This window comes from Dermacentor silvarum, chromosome 4, assembly GCF_013339745.2.
Source record: "Dermacentor silvarum isolate Dsil-2018 chromosome 4, BIME_Dsil_1.4, whole genome shotgun sequence".
NCBI classification, from domain to species: Eukaryota; Metazoa; Arthropoda; class Arachnida; order Ixodida; family Ixodidae; genus Dermacentor; species Dermacentor silvarum.
Window position 1 is genome coordinate 83,086,475 of NC_051157.2, and position 23,302 is coordinate 83,109,776.

General features: G+C 44.8%; 1 protein-coding gene across 3 annotated transcripts in view; it reads left to right on the forward strand.

Annotated features, from left to right (window-relative positions):
• The window catches only part of LOC119450314 (sodium- and chloride-dependent glycine transporter 1), a 122,902-nt gene that overhangs the window by 85,984 nt on the left and 13,616 nt on the right, over positions 1-23,302 (forward strand). For all 3 annotated transcript variants that reach the window (XM_037713739.2, XM_037713738.2, XM_037713740.2), the window contains exons 2-12: positions 4,731-4,941; positions 8,188-8,322; positions 8,960-9,103; positions 10,349-10,502; positions 11,078-11,210; positions 11,829-11,963; positions 12,468-12,571; positions 14,358-14,595; positions 17,344-17,472; positions 19,192-19,291; positions 20,287-20,396. In XM_037713739.2, the coding sequence (XP_037569667.1) occupies positions 4,731-4,941; positions 8,188-8,322; positions 8,960-9,103; positions 10,349-10,502; positions 11,078-11,210; positions 11,829-11,963; positions 12,468-12,571; positions 14,358-14,595; positions 17,344-17,472; positions 19,192-19,291; positions 20,287-20,396 (1,593 nt within the window). The remainder of the gene's footprint in view (positions 1-4,730; positions 4,942-8,187; positions 8,323-8,959; positions 9,104-10,348; positions 10,503-11,077; positions 11,211-11,828; positions 11,964-12,467; positions 12,572-14,357; positions 14,596-17,343; positions 17,473-19,191; positions 19,292-20,286; positions 20,397-23,302) is intronic.

Sequence of the window (23,302 nt, forward strand, 5' to 3'; positions counted from 1 at the left end):
TTTTTGCAACCTCCTTGCCCTTTCGTTGTTTCTGTTCTCTCTCTCTATCTCTCCCTCTATCTCTCTAGTACACCACTTGCTCCGTCTCCTTGAAAAACTATACAAAAATAGCAAAATCGATTTTGAGCCACCCGCTAGACAAAAAGCTTCGATTTCTTTTCTTTTTTTTTCCAGTCAGTGTCGGCTATTACCATAGCGTACAACTGCATGCTCTCTACGAATAAATGTGAGGGGCAAGAAATACGTGTTGTTAAAATGGGCATACTTCTTTCTCTGCCTCTCTTTTCTATACGTGACGGCCATTGTGGCCATTTGCAGCTTGACAGCTAAGTCGATCCTTGCCGTAGAGCAGTACGTAAACATACGCGATAAATGTGACACGTTCCACAAGAAACATCGTTGTAATGTCCAGTTTCCTTTCCTGGTTCCGATCCGGAAAGTAGGACCCATAGTGACCGGAAATATTGATATCCCGATGAAGGAAGTGTTCTTTGTATCTGGTCATTTCCTATTTTTCATCGACCCACGTGTTTGTTTTCCTTGCAAAGTGTACCATTTTGCCAGCGTGCGTTTATTTTGCCACGTATCATTTTTATGGCTAACATTTCCCCTCGATGTCCATGGATTAGTTTTACATGCTCTAAAGGAAATGTGTCGTGCTGCCCTAGCGAGTTTTACAAAACTGACATTTACCTTCATGCCAGCTTTATATCTAGGCAGATTATCTCGTGCATCAGACGGAACTAATAGATGGAAGCAGTTTTTTTTTTTTAATAGCTCACTCGTCTGGGCATCATCGTTATCTCGAGTGCTTTTTTTTAACGTTACTTCAAGCTCTTTTCACAAAATCTGATACGCGTAACTTACAATCCGGATATTGATTTCAATATGTAGGGTGGAATTCATTGTAGGGTGGAATTCGCATGTCAAGTGGGCACTTTCTCAGATACTGTGGGCATTCTTGTTCCTTGAAGGGACGCAGCCTCAGTATCAAGGTGATAATGCAACGTCCGGATCTGGACGCATACGCAGCAGAATAATGTGGTCAACTAGTTATTCATGTGCACTAATGCCACTGTTACTGAGATATATACCGGCTTCGCATACGAAGTATTTGGAACAATTTAAAACGGGCTCAGTTATCGTAATGCACTGTATGTCAAGAATGCAGTAGGCGTATTATCGACGTATTATCATTAATATTCACAGTTGTGACGATAATTAGGCTTCTCTCAGGGAAACTCTTTTTAACGAAATGTGTGTTCAGGAGAGGTTGCCAACATGGGTGAAGCCCGCTACTCCTTCTATATCAGGCAAACGGTACTTATAAAAAAATTGGCCGGGTAAAGGGAACACACTACAAAAAAAAAGACAGACAGACACGTAAGAAGGGTAGACCTGTGAAAAGCACACACACACACACACACACACTATACAAGAACAAAGGTAAACATAGGTTCAAAAGCACGAACGCAGAGTTCATATAATGTTCTAACTAAAAAAGAAAATGTCACAGTTTCGCCCTAAGGGCGAAGCAATGAATGCGATAGCAACACAGCAATGTCATACGAAGTAAGGTGAGCGGCTTTGGTAGCAATATGAATTGTAGTAAACATGAGCTGATTAAGTAAGCAGGTGTGCTGCGGCGTAAGTAGACCGACCTGAAGAGAGACTCGATGACCACGAGGAGGCGCGTGTGAAACGGTGGTGTTGATGAGAAGCGCTTCCCGTGGGCAGCGCGTGCGAAGGGACACACCTGTAGCGCTGCACTGCCGACCCGGGCAGCATTGCATGTGTAGCGTGCGTTGGAAAATGTGGCCCGACTATTACTAATTGAATGAACAAGCGTGGTGTGAGCGCGCACAAACAAACATGAATAGATCACACTGAATGACTGCAGACAACGACTGTCAAAACGCTGGCAGCAAGCATACGCCGCAGCGGGCGAAGGTACGTGCGGTCTATCGCTTCAACGGAAACTGAGCGGCGAATGCACGGCGCATAAAGGTCAGAGCCGTGTGGAGATAAGAGACGGTGCGGACGAGCGACGAGCGCGGTTGCTGGCAGCGTAGAAGTGCGCCCCCCCCCCCCCCCCCCGCGCTCCCTCCGGCGCTGGCTTCCCGCTTCCTTGCTTGCGCGTGGGTGATTGAGTGCGTTCGCTCTCCGTGATAGCGCGCGTCCCCGCACGCTTCCGCTCGGGCATACGGCGCGCGAGCGAAGATTTTATCTATAGGGAACCTCACGGCGACGGCGACGGCAGAAATCCGGTAGAAGTGTCCATATAATTGCTATCGCAATAAAACTATTATTATGGGGTTTTACGTGCCAAAACCACGATCTGATTAGGAGGTACGCCATAGTGGGGGACTCTGGAACAATTTGGACCACCCGGGCTTCTTTAACGTGCACCTAAATCCAAGTACATGGGTGTTTTCGCACTTCGCCTCCATCGAAATGCGGCCGCCGTGGCCGGGATTCGATCCCGCGACCTCGTGCTTAGCAGCCCAACAACATAGCCACCAAGCAACCACGGCGGGTTATGTTCAAACTGGCACGTGGTACGTCACAACACGGAATTTGCACAGCAAGTAATGTCATTTAAGAATATAGGCCCTGGTCACTTGTAATTCACTTTTATTTGCTATCTTAAGGATGTCATTGTTCTAAATTTGCTTAGTCAAAAGCGTTTCGAAGTTGCTAATAAATAATGTGCATAATTCGCTAAACAAGGCAAGTGCGAAGCAAAGTTATCAAGGTAATTAAATAAATTCTGCAATTTTACGTTTCAAAGTCACGATATAATTATGAGGCACGCCGTAGCGGGAGACTCCGAATTAATTTCGACCACCTGGGAATCCTTAACGTGCACCTAATGCACGGTACAAGGGCGTTTTTGCATTTCACCTCCGTCGGAATGCGGCCGCTGCGGCCGGGATTCGATCCCGCGACCTCGAGCTTAGCAGCGCAACACGGTAGCCACTACGCCACAACGGCGGGTCATCATTAACGTCATCTACTTTTATTGAAAGCTTTCGTGCAAAATTTGTATTATTGTATCGTTATTGATCGAATATACTAGCAGTGCCGAAATTACACGGTTTTTGTGTGCGCAGAACCAAGGTAGAAACAAATAAAAATAAAATAATTCTCAGTGCTCCCCAGTCAAAAATTAGTAATAAGCAGGATAATTAGGAGCGCTGAGAAAATTTGTGGATAAAGAAATCAAAGGGCGGCAGAGTTCGGCAAAAATACGTAGCGGCATAATACTTCAAGTAGGCGACACACAAATAGGACGAGGCTTGTAACAGCTAAAATTCATCGTCGAGCAGGTAATCAGCGCTGGTCGCACCGTTTAGAATCTCTCGCTAAGTATCAGTTGAGCGACGTCTAGTACGTTCGTCCGTCATCAGTTACCAGCAAGATGGAGCCGCATCACCGTTAATTATTAAAAAAAAGACAATCACGGCTAAGGAAAAGTTCTACAGCCGGTGCTGGCCGTCCATCTTGCCAAAATTAATGTGCAGTGTTATGAACGATTGTCCCAAAATTCTAAGGTAGGAATGAAAGATTAGCCCGCCGGGGTGGCTCAGTCAGCTAAGGCGTTGCGCTGCTGAGCACGAGGTCGCGGGATCGAATCCTGGCCGCGGCGGCCGCATTTCGATGGAGGCCAAATGCAAAAACGCCCGTGTGCTTGCGTTGTAGTGCACGTTAAAGAACCCCATGTGGTCAAAATTAATCCGGAGCCCTCCACTACAGCGTGCCTCATAATCAGAACTGGTTTTGGCACATAAAAACCCCAGAAAAAAAAGAAATAAACGATTGCGCACTGTCTGTGCAGGCGCTACTGGAATACCGTCGTCACTGATCATTGTCCCGTATGGCAATGAAGGCACTTAAGTGCTTTTTGTAGCCCTTTTTATAACGAGTAGCCTATGCGAGTGCCTTCTACATGTGGGGTGACGTCCGCGTGCGCGCCCACGCATTCGCCGCGTCTTTCTTCAGATTTTTTTTTTCTGGTAACCTTTTAGAGCGATAGCTGTACTACGCCAGGTACAAACCCAGAAAAGGCCTGGTTCCGTAAATTTGATCGTCAAGCTCAGCCATGGTTAAACTATGACTTAGCCTGTCTAATGCGTTTTGGACACGCGCGCGCCTCGGGGCAATAGCAAGCAATTAATAAAACAAGAAATAAAAAAGTCCTAGGGCCTTCATATTTTGATATAACACGGCTTATATTGCCCCTGGAAAAATGACTTGCCAGCAATGCACTTGTGTTTAAAAGTAAAGCCGACTTTAAGGAGATTGGTGTAAGCTTGGTTTTTGTAAGTTGGCTTTCCCACAGTGGTTGTGGCAGTGAAGCCTACTCATAAAGACAAATACGATGGAAATGGGGCCCGATAACGCTATCGCGTTCCACTCTTTTAAAGGCGAAGCTTAAGCGTCCTCTATCTTTTTTTTTTCCTTCAGAAAAGCCTCTTGTTGTCTGTCCTACGTTCCAACGTAGAGCAGCCAACAAAATACTGTTCCGATTAACGCCTTTGCCTTCTCTCTTTTTTTGCCCTTGTCTCTTTCTCCTCGTGACCTTGCATTTAAGATCCACTGCGGGCAACCTCTTCTGGCTGAAGCTCCTTCTTGAAAGTTGGGTCGCGTTGTCATATATATAGGCGCCCGGGACCTTTACCCGGGTAACCCTTATGGCGACTGACTCCCGCCTTCTCTCTCCCCTGCAGAATGACATGGAGCAGGAGTTTCCACGGGTCAGCTCCCAGGTTCCCTTGTCCCCGCGGGGAGGCGAGGACGAGGAGCGGGGCTCGGACGGCGAGTACGTCGAACGCGGCACTTGGACCGGCCGCTTCGACTTCATACTCTCCCTGCTGGGGTACTCGGTCGGCCTCGGAAACGTCTGGAGGTTTCCATACCTCGTCTACAGCAACGGAGGCGGTGAGTGGGCGCGTGATCGTGCACAACGCCGACGAGCGAGCGAGCGGCCGATTAAAACTTTACAAGGGGCGCTGACATGATATTTCCGACTATTTATTCTTTTGAAGCCGAAAGTTTCTTTACGCTACCTTGGGCAGCCGTCGGCGACTCAGCAGTTTTCACCTTGAGAGCTAGAAGTGAAGCCACAAGAGAGCATTAAGGCGCGTTTATTGTCCAACGTTATCGGTGCGTGTGTGTGTGTGTGTGTGTGTGCGTGTGTGTGCGCGTGCGCGTGCGTGCGTGTGTGCGCGTGTGCGCGTGCATGTGCGTGTGCGTGTGTGTGTGCGTGCGCTGCGTGCGTGCGTGTGCGCGCGTGTGCGCGTGCATGTGCGTGTGCGTGTGTGTGGGTGTGTGCTTGTGTGCTTTTGTATCTTTGTCTGTGTGTGTTTGTGTGTGTTTGCGTGTTTGTGTGTGTTTGCGTGTTGTGTGTGTTTGCGTGTGCGTGTGTGCGTGTGTGCGTGTGTGTGTGTGTGTGTGTGTGTGTGTGTGTGTGTGTGTGTGTGTGTGTGTGTGTGTGAACGTATGTTGTGCGTGTGTGTGTGTGTGTGAACGTGTGTGTGTGTGTGTGTGAACGTGTGTGTGTGTGTGAACGTATGTTTGTGCGTGTGTGTGTGTGAACGTATGTTTGTGCGTGTGTGTGTGTGAACGTGTGTTTGTGTGTGTGCGTGTGCGCGGGCGGGCAGGCGGGCGGGCATCATCAGACGCCGGGAGCATCGGAACGCATTGGCCGCGCGTCCGCTTACGTTGGCGGCGCCAGTACGTCGAACCATCGGTCGAACTATAGCCGCTGTTGTTCCCGCCAACGTGACATAACATGTTCGCGCGTTCACGCTACGTCGAGCCCTAAAAGGAGACATTGCCGCCGTTGCCGGAGTAGAGTTGGGCCCGGCTGTGAGCTGCAACCAAGTCTCACTACTTTACTGATCACCGCAGTGTCTTCATAGACATAAAAATTAATAAACACTGCATTCATTGCAAACATGTCTGTATATCATTGCGAAACCACACCTCGGCCACAACTCGACAATGGGCCTAGCCAGGGCAGTGAAGCTTTCGCTATCAACCAGGGTTAACCTAAACTAAAACACACCATTTTTTTGCGTGAAACGAAGGTCCTAAAGATCGAAACCATAGAAAAATTGTGACAGGCCTCATAGCTTCCTAAATAATTTATTATAACAGCTTTCCTAGAGCGAGTTTCGGTTTCGTTTCCCTGGAATATATTGTTTCGTAAAACGAAATCGAAACTGGCTCTAGGAAAGCTGCTACAATAAATTATTCAGGAAGATATGAGGCCCGTCAATGCTTTTTCTATGGTTTAGAGCTTTATACCTTCATTTAAGCAAAAAGTAATGAATAGTCGAAAATAGCATGTCAGCCAAGAGAGTTGACAGAATACTACTGGGGCAAGGTGGGCTTCTTGATGCTTGACGAGAAAAAAGAAAAGCTCGGCGTCTTAGTTTGTGTTGATGTATCTATCTAGTTCGCTTCTCTATTACGAAACTAACCGGACCTCATCAGATTTGAGGCCGTTAAAACCGGTAACCTCGCAAAAATTGACGACTAATAAAGACAAGTGGCGATGCGACCTTGAAAGACCTGCACCAGGTCTCATCACCTCCCCTCCTGACGTCGTAGACACTTAGAGTATCTCATAGGGTACATTTGCATGCAAATTACGCTGTTTAATAGTTTGTGAATAATGAAAAGTTACACTGCATGCGTTTGAAGGGCCAGCAAAAACATTAGCCTGGAATCTATTGTGTGCTTTGCCGGCAGTAGAGAAGGCCATATTATGCTAAAATAACGTAATATCCGCGGCTTCGCTTTCACAGCATCGGCACCGTGAATTGGCGCGAAATATTTGTTATCTTTGTTGATAAACAACATTCTTCTGTTTGACATACACAGATTCAGTGTTGATAGAAGATTTAACTGGCAATAAGTGGTATAGTATTTCTTAATGGTGCCCGTTAATGATATTTCTCACCTTTACACCTCTGTGAGGTGCAAATATTCAGCTTAAACAAGAACAGTCATACAGGTATAGCCATATCAAGGCGTGGAGTAATTAACGTATTGTAAAAAAATTATTCACAGTGTTACTCATGGTGCCAGCGACACGTTAGTTGGCCGACAACGATGATATAGTGGAGTGTTTCCCGGAAGCTTGCCGATACTTGGTTTATTTGAATATATTTATCTTATGTTATTGTTTTCATTGTAGCATGGTTATCACAGTTATTTAGTGCTGCCGCTGCTGCGCGCAGACAAACACAACGAGAGCCACAACGACTCATGAGAGCTGCTTCTGTAAACGCAGGGGCGATGCTTGCAATCCGCGTACTCCTCTCAAGTGGTTTCAAAGCAAATAATAATAATAATAATAATAATAATAATAATAATAATAATAATAATAATAATAATAATAATAATAATAATAATAATAATAATAAAAAAAAGGAGCGCAAGTACGGCAAGGAAATATAAGAGGAAGAGTTCACGGCCACAAGAGACAACTTTTTGCTGGTATTCATTGCGCATATACAAAGAGTGTGCATAGCGCTAGATTTGAAAAAAAAATCATGTTGAGCACGAGTGATTTCCTTAGATAGGGCCTTACCGCATACGCGAGTGATAATCAATACTTTCGGGCCGTTGTCACGCTCGAGAAACGCTATCTTTTTATTCGTGGTACGAATCGTGGAAAAAGTTGGGGAGAAGGAGGGGGGGGGGGGGGGGTTGTCTCTTAAATTGAGGCGAGCTCTCGAGCCGGTAAAAGGATCACTGAAGGGGAGATAAGGATATGCGAACTCCCTGGTACTTTTCTTTCGCCTGATGTATATATCTGTTGCATTGCAGTGCGAACGAGATGCCGCACACGCCGACAGACCCAACGCTTAATGTTATTCCGCATCCCATCTCAACATTGTCTTGTGATGCGGAAGGATACACGGACATTCGGTCCTCGCTAGTTTGTAGGCGCGCGACCTTGACCGCATCGTCTTCGATGCGCATGTGGAGACACTTCCTCTGGTTCTTCGTGCGTTATTCTGATAGGGTAAAGGGGATGAGACTTCAGCGACGCGAGCGTTGATGCGCGCATTTCTTCGAGAGTGCCCGTGTCCCCAGAGACAGAGATAGGGGAGGACTTGATGACCTACCGCTGGAGCCCTGCATTTATTCTTTTTTTTATCGCTGTTGCAGGGGCCTTCCTGATCCCGTTCTTTGTGATGATGATCCTTGCGGGACTTCCGCTCATGTTCATGGAGCTGTCCTTCGGGCAGTACTCTAGTCTGGGGCCCATCGCCATCTTTGAGCGCTTCTGCCCTCTCTTCCATGGTACGTGGCGCATCGTTCATTTCTCGCCACCGGTAACGATGACTCGTTCTTTGTGCCGGCTTTTTATTTGCTTCTTTTTTTTTCTTTTGGCGCCTTGGATTAAACACCTAGCTCCCTACTTTGCCTTGTTGCCGCCCTGCTTTTGGTCTCCTAACCAGCTGTACGTGTAAGCCGGTTTTGAAGTTGACATCCGCACTGGAATACTCAGGAGTTCCCAGAGCAATTGAGATGTACGGGAACTTATTCTCCGTAAATGGCAGGGCGTTGATTGCAATCGGCCTATTGCATTTAGCCCCTCCAACAATGCGAGTAGCCCCAACCTGAGTGCACATTTTTTTGCGTAAGCTGCTAATAACATTGCTGCTTGCTTTATACCTTTAGCAAGAAAGTACCCTGATCTAGTGGCTGCAACATTGTCATGTGTAAACTGGAGAAAACAGCTCCACTTGGCTGCTTATGCTCCAATGTACACCAGTAGTTTAGGCCGCTTTCTTAATAAGCAATGTACTCCCTTCGCTTTGCATTAGACTGAGATTAAATTGTTTAGGGACATGGGTAACAAGTTTTTGCCGGCCTTCACAGGCAGAAAACTGTTGCAGCGCAATGTTCAACAAGTAACTCCGCGTTTACATTGCAGGTCTAGGCTACGGTATGGTGATTGTGTCCGGCATCGTTATGCTCTACTACAACCTGATCATCGCCTGGACGCTGTTCTATATGTTCGCATCCTGGTCCAAAACGCTGCCTTGGGAAAAGTGCGACCCGGATTGGTGCACTCCAGGTATGACAGTTTCGTCAGTGCTTGCTGGGGGTGATAGTATAATGTGTGAAAACAGTCAACCGTAATGCCAGCCAGGTATTGCGACATAGTCAGTGTTTGAAACGTCAAGGTGCAAAACGAGGGAACAAGAAGGAGAAATTACAGGTGCTCTTCGTGCATTCCGTTGATAGTGTTATGACAAAGAATTTTGTTGGTTACAGTGGTACAAAGTACCCTGTTACTTGCGCGTACAGTTAGTCTGTGGCGCACATACATTGTACACCAACGTTTGTTTTTCGCATTGCTGTGATTAGGAAAACGTGTTCAATCGGGGTACATGCAAGATCCATGCTCGAATTATTAACGCCCTCTGAACAATCTTTCCTGACAGGAAAAAAATATTTCCAGTGATCTACACTCACAGCGTGTGTTCTGTAACGTAACATCCGCTGGCTTTTAACAAGGTTCCCCTGCGATAAACACTAACAGATACTCATTGAACAACAGCACCTGTGTTCTATAAAACCATGGTTTATGCCGCGAGCTAATTCTACACTTCTGTGACTACAAGATCTATAATCGAAAATGGAACCTCCCTTTCATGTAGCTCCGCGGCATTGTCTTTTTTTTTTAATACATTACCATTAAGTAACTTTCTTCGTAGTCCTAAGTTAGGGTACCAACGTTCTGACTATTCCTCTCCGTAAACGTTTTGATCGGACCCTTGCTGATTTGCACATCTACTAGAAGCTTTCAACTTTGTAGTTCCTTGTTTCCTGACTGGCTTATATTTTTCTATTGTTAAGACTTGCATATTTTATGTGAACTCGCAGAAGAATATCAAGGGTACCGAGACAGAGACTGTGTATAGCGTTCGAACGCCGACATGATGATGTCAGCATTGCTATCGTGAGCCTTCGTCACCGTGTCTAGGGGCCCTGCCGATGAGACAGGCTAAACAATGTGTTGTCAAGACAGGGTATACTCTGATGTAAGTGCTTTGGCACGCGGTCTGTTAAAATTTGAGTTTAGGGAATACCTCGAGTGTGCTGAGACACGAAAATACCGTGTCTGTCTGAATCAGCGTGTATCCGCGGCAGTGCATGTGCGTCAGAGAATCGCGTCCCACTTGCTTTGCGTTTTTCGGGCTTTCTTTCTTTCTCTTGTAAGCTCTTATTCGGTAAAAAATATGGCGTCAATGTTGCACACGACGAGGTTTTGATGAGGCTGCCTCTTGATGTCTCCGTGTTCTGTCGTTATTTCCAGCTTGTTATCAGTACGAGGACGCCGACGCGTGCTTCAGGATCAACGGATCCTACTACAACCAGACCTGCTTCAACCAAAGTATGGCCCAAGAACTGAATATATCAGCGCTTGTAAAGAACATGGCAAAGCGAACGCCATCGGCTGAATACTTCAGGTAAGGCATAAATATCCACTAGAATCTTTTTTAAAAGGAAAGGCTTTTGAGCGTGCGTAAACAACCCCGGGTGATCGAAATTATTTCAAAGCCCTCAATCATAGCGTCTCAAATAGGGGCCCTGGTAACTTCTGGCGTCCTACCTAACCATTAACCATAGGGATCGAACAATAAGATCTCGTTTAGGCCAAAAAATAGGGAAAAAGGAAAGTATAGAGTATTGTGAGGGATAATAAATTAAGGAAGAGATACGGACGTGATCGCCAAAGGCATAGGCAAGGCATACGTAACTTTACGAGATGTAGCAGATAGGTGCAGTGCTAGATTACGATATGGTAGCACGTAAGTAGCTTAAGTAGGCTAGGTGACCATTTGTTACGACGCCGATTTAAAGAGTAGGCCACTGGAAATCATCATCATCGTTAAACCAAAATAATCCAATCAATTAATTAAATCTCGGACATTCATAAGGGCAGAAACTAAGTAATTGCAAACGCACTGCTTCAAGAGTGCCAGCAACTAGAAATCGACACCCTTTCACACTGCCGTGCTTATACCCTGTCCCACCTTTGCAGGTTCTTCGTGCTCGGCGAGTCTCCCAGTATACGAGAAACGGGCGAGATACGGTGGCCTTTGGCCTTGTGCTTGCTACTTGCCTGGATCATTGTCTTCCTATGCCTCTGCAAAGGCGTCCAGTCCTCGGGAAAAGTGAGTGCGCGCTCTTGCCCGATCTCTCCTTTTTTTCCCCGTTCCTAGCGTTTGCTCAGAGCTCGAGAGTCGCCACGTTATAACTGTACCCAAATCAACTCAAATGTGGTGCATTGTTAGAGTTCGGCGGTCTTATTCAGTCATATCTAAAGACAAGCGACCAGGTTGCCGCGCACGCACGAGTGGCTCTTGGTGCTTCGAATCTGACCAGGTTCAGTTTTCTATCAAATGCATCGCGCTTCTCTTTCCCCCGTCTTTATATTTCGGCTTCCTGTTGTTCGTTCTTCGTTTCGGGATTTAGAGAGAGTGATTGTAGAGTTGAAGAGGCGCTATTTTCTGCAACCCTTTAGGGAGCACGGCTCGGCACCTTGGGGAAGAGGAGGGGGCCATAAATCGAAAGCAATTTCATGTACTGCTGACCTGCCCCTTTCTTCATTTCGTTTCCTCTTTATTCTGAGACGCGTACTACAGTGTTCTGAGACGCCTACAGCGCAATACTAAACCTTGCGATCGCCTTCAACGATTCGTCCTCGGGCGAAATTTAACTGCCACTTTATCTCTGTTCTTCCGTTTACTGTTCCTAATTTGAGTTCTCTATTTTTATTTTTTTTTACGCAGGTGGTGTACTTTACTGCCCTCTTTCCTTACGTGGTGCTGGTGATATTGTTTTTCCGCGGTGTTACCTTGCCCGGTGCCTATGAGGGAATCATGTTCTACGTCACGCCCAACTGGAGGCTACTACTTACCCCGCAGGTAAGCGCAAGATTGGGTTTGTCATCAGCGTGGAAAATTCATAAGTGGAAATAATGGATACCTACGCGTATATCTTTTTTTCATACATTTTATTCGCTAAAGAAGGTTAGTTAAAGATGAGGTACACTGTGCTCTTAAACAACCAAAGACAAAACTTGGCAAGCTTGAAAAACATTCACTGGCTCGTAACGGCTTAAATACATATACTTATATTTTTTTATTTATGACGTCGCATTGACATGCCGGCGCAATGGTTTCGGCTCGGAATTCGAAATACAGTACTTTGACCTACATCTTCTTTCATCAAATCATCAGCCTATTACCAGGGTCCTTCAATAAAAAGAAAGTATTGAAGGACCCTGCTATTACCGTGAAATTCACGATAATAGAATACTTTATCAATACAAACTTGCTGTTTTTCTTCAGTGTCTCTTTATTCGTCTCTATATGCTGTTTCTGATGAAGACGAAGCGAAGTTTAACCGTAGTTATTCTTTGCTCTCAGGTCTGGGGAGATGCGGCGGTGCAGATATTTTTCGCTCTGAGTCCAGCCTGGGGCGGACTCATCACACTGTCGTCTTACAACAAGTTTCATAACGACTGTTACAAGTGAGTTACAGCTTTCATTGATGCGGTGAAAAAAAATGAAAATGCTCTCCGAATCGGGGCGTATGCCTGTTCCCGTTTGCATTTTCGTCATCCAGTGCAAGTGGAGAATATCAGGACATTCAGCTATTACGCTACAGCAGTGCAGAAAAAAAAAACCGCGGTAGCGTCATTTTTTTTTTTTTTTTTTTACAAGACGCGCTCACATTATGGGAACAGACAGAGCAAATACCATAGTCGCCGCTACCGCGATTATGAATGCGCAATGGCAAACACAGCCTACGATGTAGAAATGACACCAGGGATGCAAATATCGAAGACGCAAAATGAACACCGCGTACCGTGATCGGGACCTAAAGTGAGACCACAAATTTGGAAAATTGAAGGCACTTTCTCAACAGAACTTGAAAAAGTGCAGTGAAGTTAAACGAAGGTCGGTGCTGTGTGCAATATAGCGCGAAGAGTGTTACAAGCCGGCGTGGCTGCAAGCTCTCACTTGGGGAATAGCAAAAAAGGGAAGAAAAAAAAGAAGTGCATGTATTCAGACATTCACGAACGGCGGTATTCTGGTTTTTTTTTTTTTGAATGAGTATGAGTCGCGCATTACTTCAAGCGAGTATTTGTGTGCGTCAATGTCCAGTGAAATTTACATAATCGATGCTACTCAGCACTAATCGGTCGGCGTGCACACTGGTATACTTGGCTATTTTTACTTAACTATTCGATCTTCCCTCCCTTCGTCACACGAATTTTAAATTCGCAAGTCATGTTCTGACAGTTTTGCAGTTTACTTCCTACACATCAACTCGTTGTTCTGCGTTACTATTTTTGTTCTCTTCATGGCCCAATAAACGCACCGATCAATAAAATCGATAAGTAACTGCCTTTCCATTTATGTGTGAGGATCAGCCTACATAGTACGCCCATTTACCATGAACTTCTCGCAGCAAAATCAGATTAGCAAGCCTATTTTTGACAAGCTACTAATGCTCCCTTTTGACGGCTTATGCGAATTATGCATGGAAAAATGCGTGAACATAGTCATAAGCAACCATCGATTTTATTTATCTCTGCTTCGTGTGCCGGCTCTCCTAACGCGGGAGTAAATTAACGGTAACATTACTATATCAGTGCGAGAAATATAAGTAAGCCAGATGTTGATTAAGTTTATTGCTGTAAAACTGTTTAACAACATACATACAAAATTAAATGAAGCATGGCAAAGATATATCACGTGGGTTAAAAAAAAGTTATTTTCAGAATGTATCCACGTAATAATTCCGAAAATTGGCATTTCATGTGCGTGCCTATGAATATGTAGGTACGTATATGTGCTTAAAAATGTACTTTTGTTTCTTTTAAACGTATTACTACGTGTTCTGGCCGGGCTTGCATTCTTTTTTTCCAATGCAACGAAGTTATAATTGTGAGCGAGGTTTTGTACGCGTATTGGCGGCGCCCCCCCCCCCCCTCCTACCTCCTTATTTTAGTTGTCATCATGCATGTTTAGTTTTTTTGTGCATATATTAAATTATGATTAATTTGTGCTTACCTAAGCATGCACTCAATGGGTTCGTTGAATACTTACTTATATTTCTGCCAATTTGTTTTTGTTTTTGAACGGCCCCTAGCTATTGGCTATAACGCCATTCAGTGTCTGCAAACTTTGCTACTTCAATTTGTCAACGAGCGCCAAAAAAAAATCTGAACAAAGTAAAAAACATAACTAAAAGCTGTTTTATTCTTGCTGCAACCGCTATGTAACATCTGACTGACCTTCCGATTTCAGGGACTCCCTGATTGTGTCCGTGAGCAACGTGCTCACGAGCATTTTTGCCGGCTTCGTGATCTTCTCGGTGATCGGGTACCTGGCGCACGAGCTGAACGTCGAAGTGGAGCACGTCGTGGACCAGGGCGCCGGCCTCGCCTTCATCGTCTACCCCGAAGTTGTGGCCCGACTGCCGGTCGCGCCCCTCTGGGCCTTCCTCTTCTTCTTCATGCTGCTCACACTCGGCCTCGACAGTCAGGTACCGTAGCCGCTTCTTTCCACCCCACCCAGGGGGCGACTGAGATCGCACGTTTACTTGGTGTCGGAAAGCAGAATGCGTTCCTTGTGGAGCTGTGACCGAACGATTTAGGATCTACTTGCGCGTTCATCCATCAGCAAAAGTTCACCAACTGCAGTTCTGTCGAAAACAATAATTAATTTCCTCGTTCCTTAGACGCACAGCAGAAGGTTGACGAACGCAAAGTTTGGATTACAGTAGTCAGTATCTCGCTATGTGACAAAGCTGCGAAGGATGTCAGGTTTTCTTTCGTTACCCCTGGTCGGTACACTCTTTCCCGTGGTTGTTCGCGTCTACGATCGTGCAACAAAGCTTGTTGCTGGGCTGGTTGGTTCACAGTGCTACGTAAAGGATACTGCTTGCAACACAGATGAAGACGAAAAGGGAGAGACACAGATTAGCGCAACGCGGAGCCATGTTGAAAAGGACTCAACATCAAGAACACGATGCGGATTTTAGACAGACTAGCGCTTATCTATTGTGGCTACTATCTGTTCCTGACCGCACAACAGTGGTTGACGTGTGTGATACACGTTGTAGAAGGGCTACTTGACACTCAGCTCATATTATGCCACGTCACTTTCAAACGCCGTTGCTTCTTTTCATTCATTGCTAGGTTGTACATTTTCCACCACTTCCTGAAATTCATGTGGTTTATTTGCTTTTATTAAATATATTGGACAGTGAGTTTTAAAGTTCCTTACTTTAATACAGCTGCAACCAGGCACACATTTGAGATACAAAATGGTTGTGTACGCTGCTAGAGTAGGCTAGGCTGAAAGCGCTCACCTACATGACGGCATGCCGAAGAGTCCTGAAGCCGTTTCTCAGGTGCAACGATAATCCAGGTACAATAATAGAGCAAAAGTAAACATAGTGCGCAGCAATCAAGCTGAGTTAATTACTCGTAAGCATACAAGCCAATCTGCTGAAGACTGCACAATACAAAACGTTTCGATAAGAGCTTGGGAGCAAGAAATGCGCTATTTACCCGGTGTTTCAGCGAACACTTTCAAAAATTTTTGAAAATCACCTGTGGCGGAAAGCGGCAATTCTAGTCCATGAGCTGGTCTACTCGAAGAGGCGGACATTACTTGCACAAAAAACTAAAATGATTATTCAATGAATTAACCAAAATTCACTAATTAAGCTTCTAGCTAATTACCTTATGGCACATATTGCAATTTACAAATTCTAGCCGGGGAGTTCGCAAGGCAGATCCACGTAGCACGAATTCTCAGGATGGCACCAGTTTCGTGATACTAATTCCCGAACTTTGCGAAGAAATACATTGACGTTCCAGTTACTTTTTGGCTTCAGTGCATAAAACAGCGTTTTGTTAAGAAAGTAAGTGTCACAGTGCATTTTTAACGCAAGTATGACGGCGCAAATCTAGTAAATGGTGTAATCCACACAATTATTTTCAAGTGGACACGTATGCCTTGCCAATGGGTAAAACCCACTAGAATGTGTAAATTGCAATATGTCCTATAAAGTAATTAGTTAAAAAACGTAATTACTTAATGTTTGTTAATTAGTCAACTGTGCATTTCATTTCAATTTTTTTTTTTTTTGTGCAAGTAATGTCCGCCTCTTCGAGTAGACAGGCTCATGGACTAGAATTGTGCTATCTGCCACAGGCAATCTTTAAAGATATTTGAAAGTGTTTGCTCAAACACCCTGTAAATGTGACGCAAAGGGCATGACAGGAAACCGAACACCGGGCTTTATTTTGTATAACGCGCTCTTCCCCTTTCTCATTCACGGTCACCCGGCAAAGCGACCATGAACCATGATATATTTCTGAACGAAAATGGCTGTAAATCGGTCTTTTTCTTTTTTTCTCAGCCATTAAGTCAGTGACACACATCAGTAATTGGCCTACAGCAGACATGTCAGTCATGTATCAACTGCACTTCCGCGTTGCTTATTTTCTTTTTATTTATTTTTTTTTGTTACCGCTGCAGAGGTTGCTCGTCGTATAGTCGGCGCTGTGTTCTTGTGGTACTTTATCTGTCCTGTGTCACGCTGTTATTGTCCCTTCCACCGAAATGCGCTCATCAGTCCAACTTCAAGGTTCACCTGAATTAGGAGGTGTTGATTTACTTTGCAAACTTTTCCGCTTGCCACCTCACACTATTGGGCTCCTGACCTTTACAGTGGCGTCGTGTCACTAGTCTTCTTGAATATATCAGTTCCGTGTTTAGCTTTAAAAGTAAGATTTAATATTAGGTCATCATAAAGCAGGTAGTATCTCTTATTAACACAATGTAACCGAGAAAAAAATACGTTGAGCTTAAACTTCGTAAATTAACAAATGTATACATAATGTCCTAATGTGCTCGCGCAAATGACTAGTGTAGTGATAATACAAAGGCATCTGTACTCTGCACGATTCATTAGGATTAGGCCTTCTACTACTGACAGTTCTTTGTGTGGTGCCATTGGCCGTGCACGGGAATTCAGACGGTAGTGTGTTTACCCTTGATTATATATTACTATATGTATAGTTTACTAATATTAAGTGAGAAGCGTTTAATGTATGTATCTATGATGCCAATTAACTGATGCAATTTTTTAATAATTAGTTCTTTGACGATGCCACTACCTGCCCTGGGTGCCTCATTGTGGAGTTATTGCTGAGTAATTTTATGTACTGCTCACTTGCTTTATCTGCGTTAATTCTTGAACCCCCTTCCCGTTTCGCAGTTTGCTCTTCTAGAGACCGTGTCAACAGCAATCTTTGACCGATTTCCGAGCCTTCGAGAAAAGAAGACACTTGTGGTTCTCGCAATATCAGTCTTTGGCTACTTCGGAGGTCTAATATTCACGACACGGGTAAGTCGACAACTAAAGCCATGCTTTTGTTGAAGTGTTGTACACGTTCCTCTTGAAACGTTGGTTCAGTCCCTGGAAGCTCTTAATCTGCATCAGCGGGTAGTAAACTGGTACCAGCAGGTACTGCGACATCTCGTCCTGTGCCTCGGCTGGAAGGGTTTGGTTCTCGAACGAGAAGAATTCTTCGGGCGCGGACGAGGTGGCAAAATCTTCGCTGGTTGATTTGGTCACCGCAGCCAGCTCTGTACTTATGTTGATGGTCGCCTGGTCTCTGGTAAAACTGTCTGGGATCCATGATAGCTTAAATCTTGGGATTAAGCAACTTGCGACAACGAGCTCGCGCATTCTTTTGAGAGAAAAAAAAAATTGCGTGCATTGTGCACTGGAGGCACAATGCTAAAGAATTAAGACAGCGGAGCTGATGGGCACCTAGCTAGTCCTGGCTTTTGGGCTAGGCTAAGCACTACCAAGTCATCCCCAGCCTTTTCCGGAAGTGATTAATTATTGATCGATTATCGATTAGCTAATGATTGGCTATCGCAAGGTATTGGCCACGTATTTGGGCTAAGCTGCCAAGTCATCCCCAGCATTCTGCGGAATTTATTGATTATTGATCGATTATCGATTAGCTATTGATTGGCTGTCGATGACTGACTAAGCTTAAGTAGTCCCAACCATGCTTAGATAGAGTTAGCCAGGCTCAGATTCGCTAGTTCACAGGGGTATGTGCCATTGCACTTAGACCCTTTCTGCACTACCGCCAGGATCGGCCCACATTTCTTGTGAACGACTAACGGAATAACGGCCAGCTTAAACAGCTTCGCTGTTAAAACTCACGAAAAAAATGCACCATAATCTCGTGACAGGAAAGCGGTAGTTTTTTGCTCCTTACGCGGTCACCCGTCCGCCCTGCATGATGTGCTGCGTACGTGCGTGCGTCTGTTCAGTGCCGTGGAACATTTACAGAAGGAACGCCGTTCCCTCTGCCTTTCCTTCGTAAACCTAACGAGTCACCATTGCAGTTCCACCGACCCTTAATGGAATGGTGGCGTTCCTTCGTTCCTCCCAAAAGGAGCTAGTTCCAGGACGCAGTTCCTTGGAATGCCGTTCCGTACAACACCTGTTTGATTGTGTTTTTCTGTTGTGTGTGGTGTGTGTGTGGGTGTGTGTGTGTGGGTGTGTGTGTGTGTGTGTGTGGTTTGTGGGTTGTGTGTTGTGTGTGTGTTTGTGTGTGTGTGTGTGGGTGTGTGTGTTTGTGTGGGTGGTGTGTGTGTGTGTGTGTGTGTGTGTGTGTGTGTGTGTGTGTGTGTGTGTGTGTGTGTGTGTGTGTGTGTGTGTGTGTGTGTGTGTGTGTGTGTGTGTGTGTGTGTGTGTGTGTGTGTGTGTGTGTGTGTGTGTGTGTGTGTGTGTGTGTGTGTGTGTGTGTGTGTGTGTGTGTGTGTGTGTGTGTGTGTGTGTGGGTGTGTGTGTGTGTGTGTGTGTGTGTGTGTGTGTGTGTGTGTGTGCGCGTGCGCGTGTGTGTTCTTTATCTGTAGTTATGTTGTATTTCGTAGTCATGGTCATCCACGGATTAACAATTCGTACTTTTAACGACCTCTTCAGATTTTTTATTTTCATATATATTTTTGTTGTTTTGTTTTTCTTTTCCACTTGTGAGTAAGGTTTTGTTTACTAGCGAATAAAAGAATTTATTTGTTTTGGTTTCTATCTTAATAATAGGCTGGAGTCCACTGGCTGGAGCTATTCGACAAGTACGCCGCAAGTCTGTCCGTGCTAGTCATTGCCATTGGAGAGTGCACACTTATCGCCTGGCACTATGGTAAGCGTAATCAATAATATACCGCGTATGCATTACTCGACACTAAAAGGAGCTGCCGGCGTAATTTATAATGTTTGGAGTAAACCACGCAGGATAACGGAACATTGCAAAGCTCAATATAGATAGAGTATTAAGCACGTTGCAGTGTATTTCAGAAAAACTTGTCACTTGCCTCTGTTACCTCATATTCCGGTTTCAGATTAAAAGTACATAAACGAAGAGAATCAGGAAACCTAATTATCACAGTTTAGCCTGAAGTGCTCAGTTAAAAACAGGTCATCTGCTTGCAGGGTCTATGCTAATCGAGTGCGATTCATTTGCATCGATGTGCCGTGTACCACGCAAGTCAGAGACACTTGAGCATCAACACTTGCAGTATTTGTACGCTGACCGGTTCAATTCACTTGGATACCGATAGACGCGAATGAAGCCAATATGTTGTCTATGCGCAAGTGGTCATCTCAATGCGCTATGCTGGAGCAGGACGTTTTAGCATTCCTAATTAGGCAGCGAATGATGCAAAAAACAACCAAGAATGACTCGTCTGCTTTGAAGTAAGAAACTTTGACCTGCTGCCTATACGTAAATAAATAGAGAAAGAAGATAAGTAAGGTCACTCATCATCTGTGGAAATGGAAAGAAAGAAAGAAAGAAAGAAAGAAAGAAAGAAAGAAAAGGAAAGAAAGATCTCATATTTTGGTGCTGCAATGCTAGCAACGTTGAAGAAGTGCTTGATTTATTTGTTTCTCACTGTGCATAAGAAGGAGGGGCGAATTGGGCAGAAATTATCTAAGGAGGATGGGGAAAAGAACAAGGAAAAAAACTGAAGTCACAATGGTACTTCCAAATGCAACTACAAAACGTACGGCATTGCGATCAGCATTAGCAATAAAAATATAATGCTTCGTCACGCGTCATTTTAATGTGTAAGTTTTTTGTTACTTTTTTTTTACTGTGGGCTTATTCATACTCTGTGTCATTTCTGTCTGCCATAGGCGCGGAGAAATTCCTCTGCGACATCGAGAAAATGATCGGATCTCGCTCCTACACATGGACACTGTTCTGGACCATCATGTGGAAATACTTCACACCAGCCACGTTAGTGGTAAGTTTGTCTTAATGTCACACGTTTACGTCGCGATCTTTTCTGCGTGGCCATTTGCTGCATATTTAAGAAAATAACGCAAACTAGGACTTCAAACTTAAACCATATGAAGTACCTTAATTGACCCAAGAGACGAAGGAATCTTATGTCTACTATGTTGTTCTGTGCTTCTGTTACACCGTTGACCAGGTGTGTCACAATGATGTGTGACACACACACCACGTGTCAGATAAGGTCAGGTCGGAGAGCTTATTGGCGTTGGTAAAATATCCAATCACCCGTTGTGGGTTCTATATACCGGGTATTTCTGCGAAGACTTTAACCACTTTTTTTTTAATAACCTGTGTAAGATAGCACAATTCTAATACTTGAGGTGGATTTCTCAAAAATGGGGAAGGGGAGGGTATCATTTGCACATACAATCAAAATGCATAACCGACAAACAAAATTTCACAAATTCAGTTTTTAATAATTACCTTGCGGCACGTATTGCAATTCACAAATTGTTTACAAACCAATTCTCAGGATGACAGCAGTTAATATTTCCCGAACTTTGCGAACAAATACATTGGCGGTCCAGTTACTTTGGTGCTTCAATACATAAAAAGGTGTTCTGAAAACAAAAAAAAAAAGGTGAATGGAACAACAGTGTATTTTACCACAAGTTTGATAGCACATATCTCGAAATTGGTTTCATCCACAGAATTCTTTTTAAGGGGATATGCCTTGCAGTCTCACCGGCTGCAATTCGTAACTTACAATGTGTGCCGTAAAATAATTAGTGTACAGGTAATTAGTAAAATTTTGTGTTCATTGGTCCATTAGACATTTCGATTTCTCGTGCAAGTAATTCCCACCATCTTTGAGTGGCCAAGCTCAAGGACTAGAACTGTGCTATCTGCCACAGCCGAAAGACTTCGCAGAAACACCTGGTACATATAAGCGTTCAGGATGAAGCAGTAACCCCACGGACCATATTTTAGTCAGCATTTAAGTGCGGGCACCGGGCGGAGTTCACATAAATGGACGCGTCAAAGCAAGTCGTATGCTATCAGGTTGCATACGTTCTGTGGGCATGGTTGCGGCTTAACGGCTACTTTGGCCTGCAACTTCCGTCATTCAGCTGAATCAAGGAAGCGTGTTACCACATGGCATGTTATCAGGTGGCAACGACAATGAATGCAAGCAAGTTGTGACATCACCACGCGATGGCAAACATAAGGAGCTTTACCGGAATAACTCGCCTGTTAAAGTCGAACTCAACACCTATGACATTCATAAGGTCACCACCATAAGATCACCATCATAAGGTACACGTTACTACTTGCCGCACTAACGCTTTTTTATTCTTTCGTCCCACGCACGTCCAGTGACTGGAGCCACCTTCCCTCAGATATCGTTTCCATTTCGGACCGATGATCTATTTTGTGCAAACATTTACAGTCGCTTATCTGATGACTGCATGAAGTGTTTTTTTTTTTTTTCTCAACGCGGTTCTTCGCATTGTATCTCCATTCCTACTTTTGTTGTATTAGCCTAACATTGTCTCGTCCTGTGTATTGTAGATGTCATTAGAATTGTACATACGATTGCATTTTCTATTTTGTTTACTATTTATGTACCCCAATCCCCTCTGTAATGCTCTGGGCGCTTGACGGTAAAATAAATAAATAAACAAGGACAGGAAATTTGATTTTCGTCGGATCGATCAACGTCGCTTACGATCGACCGCTATTTGCTACGGGTCAGTGTGCATTACACATCAAGCGGTGGTCATTACGACAATTGTAGCACTCACTATATACGCATGCCTCTCGATGACCTCGTAGGGTGGTTTCGTCACTCAAGAAGTGGCCACGGAAACAGTGACATAGGAACGATCTGGTGAGGAGAAAACGCCTTGCGCAGGATCAGAAGCTGAACATGGACAGCACAGGATAAAGTAAATAGATGAGAAACAAAAGTGAAACCCAGAACAGAATACACGTGGCAATACAATTCAGTGGTCACATTGCCATCGTGATCGGCGTCCTTCGTGTAAACATTAAAACTGCAAATGACAGGGCTTTCGTCACTTCTGCATGTGCATTCATCAGTCGCAGTTTGCCTGCTTTTATATAAAGCGAACTCAAATAATAGGAAAAGATGTGTTCCGCAAGTAAAATAAATAAACGAATAAATTGACAGTTTCGGCAGAAGGCCAGAGCATTGCCAGCGATAGGAAGCTTTAGCGTCACCACGGCTTTTTTTAACCAGCGGCCGTCGCGTCACGCTCCGCCTTCTCGTACGAGGGGGCCACATGTTCTAGCGACGCAGCACGCGAGCCAGCTGCTGCTACGCAGCATTAAACTACCCTGGCACTATACCTGGCCTCTCCGAACTATTCAGTGGTAAAGGGCGCCTCCAGGGGCGTTCGATGTGAAAACAGTTGGTGTTTGTCCTTTGTGTTTTGAAGGAATCAATGAAAGAATTAAACAGCTTTAGCTGACATTGAATGAGCCTCGTCCTAGCTTCGCGTTTACTGTTCGCTCCTCTCACGCCAGTGTATGCACACTGGGGCATAGCAGAAATGCTAAATCGGTATAACGTAAAACTATTCCAATTTGTTTTTATTCCAAGTCGGCCATTAGCCTTCCGTGATAGGTCAAAGTGGCTCGGGCTCTGCCCATTTGGACGTGGCGCCCGCCCAAATGCGCTGAACCCGAACTATTCTCGGTTGCGATTTGTCAAGTTGACCCCAAATCTTCTTCATTCGCGCGTATAACTGCCACGGCGGTTCTGGTGTTAAGCACAAGGTCACAGGCTGGATTCCCGGTGGCGGCGGCCACATTCGTATACCGGCACGGAAGGCAAAACTGTTCGTGCCCCTTGCTTTAAGGGCGCGTTCACACTGAGACATTCGGCGT